Genomic DNA, 13627 nt, shown 5'->3' on the forward strand with positions numbered 1-13627 from the left:
TAGAGCATGATGAGTGTGGTAGTGGGAAGCACAACTGTGATGAGAATGCAATCTGCACTAACACCATCAGGGGACACAGCTGCACCTGCAAACCCGGGTACGTGGGCAACGGGACCATCTGCCGAGGTAAGTCTGTTTTTGTAGAGACACCATAAACTTGTCAGGATTTATTAATATTTGCTGACAGTCAGCTGCATTCTGGTAACTTATGATGACTGGATTTTGCAATGGTTTGCTTTAAGACATCTTCTGGCAAATGATGGGAATTGATTTGTGCGTGACTTCTTAGGAAGAAGGAAATCTTTTCGGAATGGAAGGAGAAAAGAACTTTTTATTTGCTGCACTGCATACTGTCTTTTGAGCTAGTATAATTCAGTTTTTGAGTGGTGTTCATATTTTATAAAATGTGGATGCTATGCGCTGTCACCTTGGCTTTTAAGTTTTAATGAGATGCACTTTAAATTAGGATAATTGTATTTTATGCTAGCACCATGTGGTTGTTATTTGCCTACTTGTATCAGAATAATGACTTTTTTTAACATAAAAATCATTATATGTGTATTTTGAAGATTTCTCAGTTTTGTAAAAAAGAAATAATGACAGCCAGCCATGCTTCCTGTGAAGTATTCATTTATGGCATGTCATTTATTTAGGATTGGTTTTATGTTTTTCTTTTGGTAGAGAAGGAGAAACAAATATCTCATGTAAGGACAAAGGAGGATTGGATTAGCGAGGGCTCTGTCTTGAAGTATTACTGAGTTGTAACTCATGCATTTATGAGTTATATTTGTCTCAGAAAAAGCTATTTTTGTCTTTTCTATGTTTCATACTTCCTGAACAGAATTACAATAATAGAAAACTAAATTTTAGGGGCTTTTTTGAAAAGACAGCAATTGAAACAGAGGAATGTACTGGATAAAATGTTCTCTACAATTTTGGGCACAACAGGCTGAATATTAATTTTTCAGACTCTTGTAAATTGGCCAAACAATTCCTTAAAGGGTAATGAGCTTTGATGTCATTCCTATTTCAAACTGAAGTCCTTCACCAAGATTGTCCTGTCAGGTGCTGAATTAGCAACCATCAGATTGGTTTTGATACAACTTTTATCTGGGTACTTTCCACCAATGCCAGAGCATCCCTGCACTTAAAACTGAAATGGTTAGTTAAGGATTGAATAAAGAGTAGAAAAGAGTTAAACCTTGGCCTGTCTGTATTGAAGATCAACAGGTGATACCAGGGAGAAACTCACTGCAGTCTTTGATTACAGTAAATATGAATTGCAGCACAGACAACTTGAGTTTCGGAGAAGCATGAGTACTGAACAGCCTGACTGTAATATTTTCTTCTTATTATTATTTTATTAATTACATTAATTATATTTCTTTGAAAGTGGGATGTTTGGATTAGTTAACAAAATCTATGTTTTCACACTGGTTTTCTTCATTTGCATACCTTTAATGTGCCAAAAACTCGAAGTGAAACTCCTACTGCATATTTATTAATCTAGTAATGTTGTAGTAATGAAATGACACTAGAGAAATGCAGTAATGTTTTTACTCTCAAAGTTCTATTGAAACCTGAGCTACTACAATATATATTTTTGTATATAGAAATATTATGTGTTGTGTATATATATGTATAGTATGCCTTGAATTGCCCATGCAAGTGTAGTTATAGTTGTCTTTTTGAGATAGGTGTACATGGAAATACAGGGAAGTGTGTTCTTATATTCTGACTAGGAAGCATAAATTGGAAAGACAACTGGAGATTATAGAATTGGGTTTGCAGTCTGATAATTATTGAAGTTACTAAGGACAAGAATAATGCAGCACTGCATGGAATAGTCATTACTGCTAACGAGCTACTATTAGAATCATCTGCATTTTAGTAAATTATAAAACACACAAATAGAAAGTACTGGTTTGATTTTCTGAGCCTGTGATTCTGTGGTTACATGAGGTTTTCACAAGTTTGGATGCTGATTGAAGAAATGTTCCCATTTTGCCCGTGATAGCAGAAACACCACTTCTGCCTTTTTTTTACTAAGTTCAACAGCAATATGTCATCACTTACCTGCCACAGTGTTTCCTTGCACAAATGCTGGCACAAGGAGAGAGGTGTGAGCATGTCAGGACAGCTATAAACTGCTGTTGGCTTGTAGTATTTTAAGGCTTTATCTTCAGGCAATACAGATTGGAAAAACATAGATAAAAGTCAAGGTGATATGTTTGCTGTAATACCATCTGAAGATGAAATAAATGTTTCTATTCTCCTTGAGACATCTGCAAGTGCTTTATAAATGTTTACATGTTAGAGATGTGTACATACACAAAACAGTGGTTCCAAGTACTACGAAATAATACATCTCTGTGGTTCAGTAGGAAATATTATTAATATTGGTCAGCAAAACCATAAATGGAAAAATGATGGTTTTATGATGAGATAAAAGGACTGGCTTTGTGCATGATTCTGCATTCCATTTCAACAATCTATTTTAGCAGTGTTATAAAAAGTAAAATCAGAGTAATGATCCTCTTTGGATTTAGTGAATAACACACTGATATTCTTTATAAAAAAACCCAGGATACTGTTGTATTTGTTTTAGGAAAGAAAACATATGTAGTTGAAGTAAATTCTATTGTGGACTACTGGCAAATACAACTCAATTACTCTGGCAGGAATTTGTGTTGTTTGCTATTTTTGTGAAAAGCACAGAGAAATAAAAAAAGAACAGAAATAATATGGACATGAATGTAATGATTGCTGGGGATTTATGAAAAAAAATTCAAAAACCCAAGCAAAAACCAAATATTGAAGAGGAAATAGAATATTGAAGAAAAACCCAAATCTGTATAATCAGACAGTCACACATCTTGACTAGCAGAAGGTCTTGTGCATAAGGAATTGCATTACTGTAAATGTAGTACCCTGGGCTGTTTAATTAAAGACCAAATTGTGTCTAAGATGTGGAAAGGGTCATGGAGGAGGGTGATGCAGAAAGGGCACAGACCAAGACTTGAAGGGGCTTCAGCATTAAAAGAGATACTGCCATAGTTTAAGTGACACCGAAAATGGAAAGAGAAGTGGAGATGAATGCAATGAAAACTCTACAAATACATAGTTATTTATATGTAGACAGTGAGACAATAAGCTAGAGACAAATAAGATTTCCTGTGGATACTCTCAATTTCACTTCAAGAAGCAAACTTTAGCATCTCAGGCAGACACTGAAATTTGGGTAATAGTGGAGAGCAGAAGGAAGCTGAGGTGAGCCAAAATGATAAGGCTAGACAATGCTGTGCCATCACCATCCGAAAACTGGACAGAACAATGGACTCAGAATCAGGTAGATTATATATTAGGATTTCTTCAGAAAATGGTAAGTAAACCAGTGATCCATACTGGAATAAATTACAGCATCAAAAGCAGAGGATAGGGGTATAACTACTTGAATAGAGAGAGGTTCTGATTCTACAGATTTATTAAATGGCTCTTTTCTATGAAGGAAACTTTGGAAAAAAATAAAAAGAAGTAAGAGTGATTTGGGATGCAGAAAATGTTATAAGTGGGTAGTGGAAGACATGTCATGCCCTTTTACTTGAATTCTCTAAATGAATTATGGAATTCATAGATGGGGTAGAATAAGGACAATTGGAGCAATTTCACTAAACTTTAGGATAGGATTTAATAGTGCAGCATTAAGGCTACACTTCAAGTGGAAGGGAAAGGTGGTAAAAATTGGCTTAGCAACTGAGTGCTCCAGTTAAAAAGAGTTGTTGTGGGCAAATGGTGGCTACTTGGTACAGCATGGTACTTTGAAGTGTGCCTGTCAGGATGGACCTTGTGGGAAGTCAATGCTTAGTGGCAGCAGTTAGAGCAAAGAAGTTTCATATTCCTAGGACAATTTTGGTTCCCTGGGACAACCAGGTTCATGAATAACTTGTCACCCATAGACAGGACTGTGTGTGTGAACATAAAACACTGTCATCTATAAAATGAGTACAACTCACCGTCATGGCTTCAGCTGAAGAACCAGGGGTAGTGAATACAGATATAAACACCATTTTTAGACCTTAGAGGCTCTTGGTCTGTGTTATATTGCAATGTTTCTGTGTGTAATCTTGACAAGGCTTGAATCTGGGAGGCTGGAAAATATATCAGGGGAAAATGTCTTTCTCTGCTTTTTTTCCTGGTAAGTTCCAGTTCTGCTTGGCAGCCTTGCACCACATGCTGTGGAAGTGACATGTTGAAGTAATATGTGCCATTTGTTTAAAACATAAAAGACTTTGTGCCCCACAGTCTCCTCTGCCTCACTCAGAGGGAGGCAGAGAACACTTGCTATGGGATGTACAGTCCTACAGCTTAGCAGAGTTTATTGTAGAGCTTGTGCCCTGTATCACAGACTGAAGCCAAACAAAAGAACCAAGGAAGCATCAGAAGGTTTCTTAAAGTAATTGGTAGCATTTGGGATGAAATGCCTTAAATAAGCCTCCACCCATCATATCTTACCAGGAACAGTGTGCAAGTTGCCATCCAGGTTTTGTTGCAACTAGTTATTTTCTTTTGTACAAGGAGATTTAGATGTAGTTAGTATACAAGCCTTGTCCCAACTCATGGTATTTTGTTGAAAATTTTTGTCTTGAAGCATAAATTCTACCCACAGATATCCTTATATATTATCAGAAAGATAGAAGTGGCCTTGAACATATTCAGATGCTAAACAGGAGCAGTTCTTCAGGAACATGGACGAGGTGTGTTTGCTAATCTTTCTCATGTAGCTTTGTCATGGAGAATGAGCTGAAGTCTAGCACTTAATCAAGTGTAAACACTGTTCACTGTACTTTCATATTTTATATGTACAATCTGTCTAACAGGTATATTTAGTGTGCTATTAACATCTCATTTGGTGGTTTCTACTGAGGTGTAGATTTATTGGAATGATTAAATGAGGTGAATTTAGTTACAATCATACACCATAAAGCAAACGTGTGCAATATGACTGATGCTTGGGCAGAAAAACATCAGGTATTGTGAAATAAAAATCAAAACAGTGTTTATTCTAATTAATATTTAGGCTGTATAATGGCTTATTTCTGCCAGATCAAAGACTACAATTTTTTTCCCTGTTACATTTTTCTGCAACATTACACAGGAAACACTTAAGGGATTAAAACTCAATATATGGTGGAGTCTTAAAGACTAGAGCTGTTATTTCTAAGTGACTCAATTCTGGTGTAATCTGGAATTCAGTTTCTTAATTGCACTGTGGGTCCTTATGTATTTTTGGTTTGGGATGTGTATTTAGGAGTGGGCTTGTTACCAGTGGACTTACTGCTCTTTTCAGGAATAAATTATTTGGACTCTTAAAGCAACCAGATTTTGAATAATTACTCTTATTTTTTATATGGTAGTGGGGCTAATCATAGGGAGTCTTTATTCATAATACACGTAGAATGTTTCCTGGCAACAAGAGTGCATCTCAGGCTTAACAATGGCTTCTGTTTGATGTCAGTCAGTTAGTTGGCCTCTTCTACATTGTTTTAAAGACAAATTATAATTGGGTGGGCATGTTGCTTTAGCCAGTGGCACTCTGAGAGCTGTCCTGCATTGCTGTTTTCTTTGTTTCAAAGCATGTATTTTTATATTTCTTAGTCTGAAATATATTTAATAATCTGAAAAATGTGTCCATGAAAGAAGTGTGTCTTCCAGTGTGTAGGCAGTATAGTGATGGTGTAGTAAACAGATGATTAAAAATAAAATAATTTTAATATGTTATAAAATTTCTCCTGATAGGAAAAAATACTTGAGTATTTTTAGTAAGAGCTAAAGAAGAAAAAAAATCATTTTCTTTGGTTACTTCTGTACTGAGTCTGCTTTTTTGTGTGTCCCTTTTACACTGACATCAGCAAAGCTAAGGTAGATTAACTTGAAATGTCAGCAATGGGAGACAGTCAGACGTGTTGATAGCTTGATATTAAAGCACATCAGATCACTTGTACTGCCTCTTGGGTTTATGTTTTTTGCATGCAGGTGTGTCTGTTGGAAGTGGAGTTGAAAGCCTTTATGAAGCATTGGAGTGAGTTATGAATAAAATGTAGGCCAAGATGGAAAGAAACAAACATGACTGTCCCATAGCCTTGGAATTTTTTGTGCCTATAAGGCTTTGAATGGTTGATGTGCCTTATTATGGCTTTAGTTGCTGTTCTGGTGTAGTATTCACCAGTCCCATGAAAGAATATGTGAGTTTTGACTCATGCTGAGATATTTATCTTCATTCTTCACAGTGTTGAGCTTTGAATATTTTTTTACAGCTAATGTATAGTGAATAAATCACTGCAAAAGCAGGCAAGTGTATTCACCCTCACTTTGGTGTCACATGGCACACAAGGAAAATGCCATGGCAAATGTGAGACACTGGGATAGTCACACTCTTTGAATGAGGCATTCTAGATATAATCTATTTAATAATTTTAAACCAGTATGTATTTGCACAGCAGTGCAATTAGAATTATTAAATTTTTTTTTTCATTCTAAAGCTAGCATGGCTGGACACAGACTCAAGACAGTATTATTGAAGCCCCTAAATTTTCTGTAGTCCTAAATCCACTGTACTCATAAAAATGAGAATTTGAAATATTAATATAAGAATCTTTGTATTTTTGTTCATGATTAGATATTTATCAAATGTGGTACAGTCATTGTAATGGCTATGTTTGTGTTTAGATTTTGAGTTATATAAACTCACTTTGTAAATTTGCCATGTACTTTTTAAACTCCTTCTAGTGTTGTTCTTAGTTTCATTGCATAGATTTAGTTGTGAGAGGTGTTGCAATTCAGATGTCATTATTTTTGTATGTGTTGGGTTTGTGTGAGCAGGCCTGGGAAGCGGGGGGGCTACTCCCCATCTGTTTGTGCTGCTGGGGAGGAGGAGATAAAGCCTGGGAAGGGGCGAGGATCAGGGGAAAGATTTATTATGGTTTATTTCATTTCTCATTACCCTTTGATTTTGTTAGTAATAAATTCAGTTACTATCTGCAGGTTGAGTCTGTTTTGCCCATGAAGGTATTCAGGGACTGATCTCTCTCTCAGTCCTGATCTTAGCCCATGAACCCTTGGTTCTATTTTCTCTCCCCTATCCAGAGAGGCAGTGACTGAGCAGCTCTGGTGGGTGGGCACCTCTCAACCCACTGCATTATACTGAAGGCTAAGCTCTGCCCATGTGCCAGTGTGCAGCCCAGTTTTACAGCCTCTAAGGGCACAGTGCTTCCTGGTGCTCGGAGCCTGTTCTGTGCATGAGATTGTTCAAGGTGATTTAGAATGCACATGAGTTATGGAAATAGCTCATTTAAAACCCATGATTCATGTAACTTGTCAGAATCCAGATCCTGATCTCTTTGCTGTCACAGATTTTCTCGCTGCTGTAGATTTATAACTAATTTAAAAGGAGTGTAGCAGTGATTTGTGCTTGCTGGAGAAGTGGTCTAGTCGAGAGAACTGTTGTATCTGTATAAAAGGAAGGAAAAACTATAGTTATGTGAAATATTTTTAAACTTGATCTAACAGGTTTTTCTGCCTGTGTGAGTAAGTGCAAAGGGCTCAGCAGACCTAGTCATGAGCGCTTATGAGAGATCCTAGGTTCACATCCTAAAGTGGAGAGTCTCTTGTTAACTCAGTTGCTTATTGTCTCCTATTGCTTTGGTTTGCATTCATTGCTTTCAGGTCAGCTGTTCACTCTGGGGTCATGGTTCTGTGCAGCATGCACAAAAGAATTGCCATGTGATGACAACTTAACAGATATGTTTCCCACAGTCTCCTGGCCAGTAAAACGGGGGTGTATAGAAGCATGAGACTATTTCAGTATTCAATGCTTTCTCCTTATAGTTAATAAAAGCAAAAATGTGAAGGTCTTACTTGATAATTAATTTCTGCTGCATACACACTGTACTCATTTTCTACGCTGTGTTTGAGATCATCTTAGTGACTCCTGTTCGCAGCAGATACATCTCCTCCCAGGTCACTGTCACCGAAAAATTTGGGGCCTCCTGAAGTCAAGATGCAGCTTTCTAATGCTACTGGAATGATTCATTTGTGTTATACAACTTTTCTTTTTCTTCTTGAGGTGTGAAAATCTAAAATTATCAATCATTAGCCCTCAAACACATTCTTTATTGAAAGAACTCATTCTCTGTGCTCTACTGCTTTTTTGACAGGAGAGCAATAGTCACCATGGACAGTGGTTTGGTCAGCAGTACTGACTGCCCTAAACTTGTAATCCTTTTGAGTGAAACTCTGTCTGTTTATATCTGTGATTCTCCTGGCCTATCCTGAGAGCTTGGCATGCAGTTATTTGGAACAAAGTACGTATTTTTTGATGGTGGCTGAGAAAAATCAGTTCATTAAGAGCATCTTGAAATATATCATTGCACAAAGCCGATAGCAGCGTGGGCTCGGCTCAGGGCAGCAATCGGAGCACAATACAATAGCAGTGCAGAGTTTCCTCTCTTGTGAAATCAGTTACAATGTGCAACCATGGCAGGATTCATGTTTATGGAATAAGCACATTAAAAGGCAAGGAGAGGCCAAATAACATGCAACTATTTCTACTCCCTATAGAACATGACCAAACAATTTTGAAAACTGAATATAAATATCTTACTGAAATGTAAAAAAAGGGTCTTGCAGTTGTTGGTTTTGGCAACAGTTTTTGGTAACACTGTGCTGGCACCCCAGTGCCAAAGAAAGTAGCTTTTCACTCAGCACACAGTTAATCTGGAGAGTCCTTAGTCACAGCCTGGTGAGGATGGCAGACAGAAAAACTGCTGTATGTATGGAGAACAGCCCAAACAGGGAGAGTAACATATTTGGTTTGAGAAAGGTGATGAGTAATCTTTATTCACCAGATCCTTTCCCTGTTCTTTTCCTTGATGTTTGTTTTGGTCTGTAGTTGGAGAGAGGATGCTGGGCTAATAGGCCTACTGAAATAACTTGGTTGATTGATTTTTATGTTTTTCTGGGTGGAATTATTATTAGAACAATCTCTTTTCAGTGAGGATAATATTTATGTGTGTTCTGTTTGTACAAAAGTTTTCAGAGGGGCTATTCTTTGCCATAGCAGTTAAATAGACACCATCCAGAAAACTCTTTTCAGCCTCCTCTTTCTGATCATTTCCCCCACTGCAATACATCAAAGTAAAGCCATTAAGTGATTTGTCAAATACGACATCCATGATTGGTACCTGATCCAGGATTCAGACTCTGTTCCCAGTCTGATAAGTCTGGTCTTAAACCACTGGGCTGTGATTTCTCAAGAAACTATCAAAATGATTTTTAAAATACCTAAAGAATCAAACCGAAAGACTGCAAAATCAAGCACTTGTGAATATGTAAAATTTAGGTTACCTATTCAGTGTTCAGTCATGTGCATGCAGTCCATGCTAATAAAATCACAAGTGTTTTGAGGTTTTTGGTCCCTCTGCCTCATTCAGTGCACAGTATAGACATGCAAATCAGTGAAGGAGACAAAGTCCTGAAAATATGTGTTCTGTGTTTATTATTTTTATTGTTCATTGTATGACCCTATTTCTGCTAGTTACTGTCCCAGTATTTATACTGAATTTAAGATATTAGCAGGTCCTTTAGAAACCAGTATAAACTGTTTTTATCAAATGCTTGCAGTGGAGTGAACATGCAGTTTGTATGCCCTTGCATGAGCTCCCTGGTGTGGTGCAGTTGTCCAGGTTTTCAGGCCTGTGGCTCTCACCCTCACATTTTTCCCATGACTTGAGGAGTACAATATTATTGTGTGGTTTTGACATTGGAGGAGGATGTGGGGAAAAGGGGCACAGCCCCAGCTTCCCAGGTGAGTCTACTACAGCTGACTTTCCTTTCTGCTGCTCCTGCAGACCTTGTTGTCTTCCCATTCCCTCTGTTCCCCAGCTGGATCTTTCTTCTCTTTATTTGTCCATTCCTGGCTCAAGCACCGTTTTGAAACATGATGAATGCTGTAAGATTAATAGTGTGTGATTAAACATTTACAAACTGAGTTTTTTCACAGATATAGGAAAAGGCATATCCTTCAAATTTCTTGTGCCAAGATGGGACAGAAAAAAACCCAACCAAACAAAAATCCCAAAAAAACCCCAACTACCTGTTACTTATATTGAGGAATATATGGATTTTTTTTCTACAGTGCAGCTTCTGGTAGATATCAGAGAAGAAACTACTACAAACTGTTTACTTGACCACATTACTGAAAATGGTATTTTATAGTAATAAAGCTTGGATTGCCCTGTATGTAGGTATGGCTCACTTTGTGTGAGTTACATTGGTTGGCTTGCTAGTTTTGGAGATTGTATTTATTTTTTGAACACTGGGAATGGCAAATCTGGAAGCTGTGCAGGATGTTTGATGGGACAATTTGCATCTTTTTATCTGGAAAGATTCTCCAGTTCAGCTGTTTCACAGTGGTGCTGGTGTTTTAGCCTCTGCAACATGCTGGAAAGTTGAGGCACCCCTGTGTGTGTATGGAGCTCTTATCTAAAGTGTTCAACAATAAAAATAATGAATGTGGCTATGCTGAGTGAGCATATGCTAAGTACAAGACTAACAGCAAGTTTAAACTCTGTACTCAGAATGGTACCTGAAAGAAATGCTGCAATGAAAAACAATTTATTCTGGAACCTACTAAAAAAACCAACAAATGATGCTTTGAGATTGTATCATCAAAATGAATTATTAGGTGAACTTAGTACACAAATTACAAGAATAATGTGAATTAAAATAGCTTGGAACACATGATGTGCAGAGGGAATTAGATGTTAAAGTAAACCAAGCAGGAGTGGGAATTGAAGACGTCCTGCTTTTCAACATAATTTAAAATTCAGTCATCCAAAAGTAAAAATGAACAATTTCTATGTCATAAAACCTAAGAGTTTTTATATAAGTATTCCTGAAGGGCCAGAGCTGCATAACCTGTGTTGTTATTCTGTCAATAAATACTCAAACAACTTAGTGTGTTGCCTTGTTGGTGCTTGCAGTTTTCTAAGTCCCCCTCCACCCCCCTTTTCTTTTTTCTGGTTGTGAGAATACGGAGGAGATTCTCTAGTCAATCTGAATTTTTGAAGCTGAACTTTATTTAATATTTATTTATATGACTTTATTATACACAGGCACATCAAGCAGGATTTGAAATTTTAAAATTTTTTTTAAATTGAGAAACTTACCTTTTGTCTTTCAAAAATGTGAAAGGAGTACATATCCATGCCTTTGTGCACGTCCATCTTACCTGTCTTCTTCTGTAAGTCTTTTATATTGCATCCTTGAGGGTATAGATTATGGGATGTATTTGCTGCCAGTGATAAAGAGACTGAATAACTGTTCTCAACACTCACTTATACTGTGAAAAAGTCTCCACCCATTCCTTTGAGCATATGATTTTGCAGTGTCTGATGGCTTTGTTAAGGATCTGCTACTAGTGGAAAGCCCTGGATGGAAAAAAATGGCAGCTGGGTGTGGAGCTGCTGGAACACTTGCAGAGTTTAAGTAGGCAGTATCCATTCCCCTGTGTTAATTGTAACAGTTTGCCAATGCTCATTAATATGCCACTTTTATTACTGAGACACATGGCTCTACTTTTTCCTGCCACCCATTATTCCTCCCTCTGAAGAGAACAAAGGAAACAATAGTCATCTGATACTGCCATGACATACATTATTTCTCAATAAAAGATGGAGGCAATCAAATCAGTCCTGCATGCACAGCACAGTTTTCCCTGAGCCTTCGGAGAGGAGCAAGTGAGACAATTGTTAATGTGGTAATTTTACACCTGACTGAGCAAGGTATGTGTCTAACTAAAAGTAAGTGATTGACTCCAATGAGACTACTTATGTAATTAGGCACTGGGTTTTTTTTTTCTGTTTCATGCTGATTATTCTTTGCTGTGTTTATATCATATGTAGAATAAACACAGACAACAAGCATTCATCTTCCACTGTGGGTATCAAGGGCAGGTTGAATTCTTAATTTCTTAAGTAGCCACATCCACCTATTGCTTGTCTTTGAATGCTTGGCAAATAGAGTGGGCTTAGAAGAAAATTTAGAAACTAATTTTCAGTGACATCACAGAGAAGTAGTTGAAGCCAAAATACAAATTAATAGGAATCTATAAGTAGTTGCTAATGGTTATTGCCAAGTGATTTTTAGTGCTCCATTATTTATTTATATTTCTACTGCCCTAAAAGCGCTGAAATTCAGAAATGGCTCAGATATTAAGGTTTCATGCACTCAGTATTTGTGCCCCTTGCATTAAGTGTTCATCAGGTGAAAGTAAAAGAATCAAATAAGCACCTGCACGCAGCTGGAGTAGCGAACAGGCAATATACTTACCATCTTACAGCCACTCGCTGTAAGCACTAGCCCTGAAGATTTGATTTTTGGATAAGAACAGTCTGTACTGTTGAACTGTATATATAATACTGGCTGCTGCATGACACTGTCACTGCTTGATATAGCTGCCATGGGCAGGGAGTATGGACTGCTCCACATACACCAATGTGAGCTCCAGGTGCAGCAGCCAGCCTGCAGCACAGCAGCCCTCCTGTCCTGGGAGACACCTAGGGTGGGTAGAACCCGCAGTCATGGACTAAATGAACTCAACAGACATCTTGGAAGGATGGCTATTGATTATAGAAATGATACCCCTTCTTTTTCGTGTGTATCTGTCCATCCATCCATCCATCCATCCATCCATCCATCCATCCATCCATCCATCCATCTCTAATTAGAAGGTGTAGGGTACAGGTGTGACATAGATGGTACAGAGTAGGAGGTGGTTAATATCCTGATTCTAGCCAGGACAGGGTTAATTTTTGCAGTGGCCAGGAGGGGGCTTGGCTAGGACATGAAGGTTATTTCATGCTAGCTGACATAGTTTTCTGGGAATGGGGGAAGGGATCCATTCTGGGTTGCATAGTGGGACATTGCAGTTGGGTTTTCCATGGGAGTGAGCACTCGGGTATGAATTGTTTGTCTGTTGTACACTCCCCTGTTAATATTGTTGCTGCTACTGTTCATTTTCTTATCTCATTACCATTTCCATTAAATTGGTCTTATATCAATCCATGATCTTTGCCGTTCATGCCTCCAGTCCTCTTCTCCATCCTGCCACAGAGGAAGGAGAGAGCGAGTGAGCAGCACATAATTTCAAGTATTTCAGTGCAAACACTCATTGGGCAATACCATTCCTAAACCATTATTAAAATGATGCAATAGCATTTTCAGATGTAGTTACCTAAATTCTGTCCACATGGCCTTTGAGGCATGCAGATGTTTTTTTCTTTTTAATTTTCCCCCCATTGTTTTCCTTTGTGCATTACTTTTGTCAGTGGTTGGTTTGTCTACTGGGGAGAATTGCATCTTGTGACAGTGTAAGTTACACCTAATGCATGAAATTTGTTGCATAAGATCCAGGGTAATTACCTGTCACTGATAAAGGTAGATGTTAGAAATTTGTAAGCACTATTTCTTTGTGCCTTGTACTTGAAACTGAAGATTGCACATTAAACAGAAATATGATACATATCTTGAAATACCATTTCAGGTACTTCTATGATGTGTTTCTAAGGTC

General features: G+C 37.7%; 1 protein-coding gene across 3 annotated transcripts in view; it reads left to right on the plus strand.

Annotated features, from left to right (window-relative positions):
* NELL1 (neural EGFL like 1) overlaps positions 1–13627 on the plus strand; it is a 277445-nt gene that overhangs the window by 163412 nt on the left and 100406 nt on the right. For all 3 annotated transcript variants that reach the window (XM_039725136.1, XM_039725137.1, XM_039725138.1), the window contains exon 13: positions 4–126. In XM_039725136.1, the coding sequence (XP_039581070.1) occupies positions 4–126 (123 nt within the window). The remainder of the gene's footprint in view (positions 1–3; positions 127–13627) is intronic.

The sequence above is a fragment of the Passer montanus genome, unplaced genomic scaffold (genome assembly GCF_014805655.1).
Source record: "Passer montanus isolate IOZ18808 unplaced genomic scaffold, ASM1480565v1 scaffold54, whole genome shotgun sequence".
Taxonomy (NCBI): domain Eukaryota; kingdom Metazoa; phylum Chordata; class Aves; order Passeriformes; family Passeridae; genus Passer; species Passer montanus.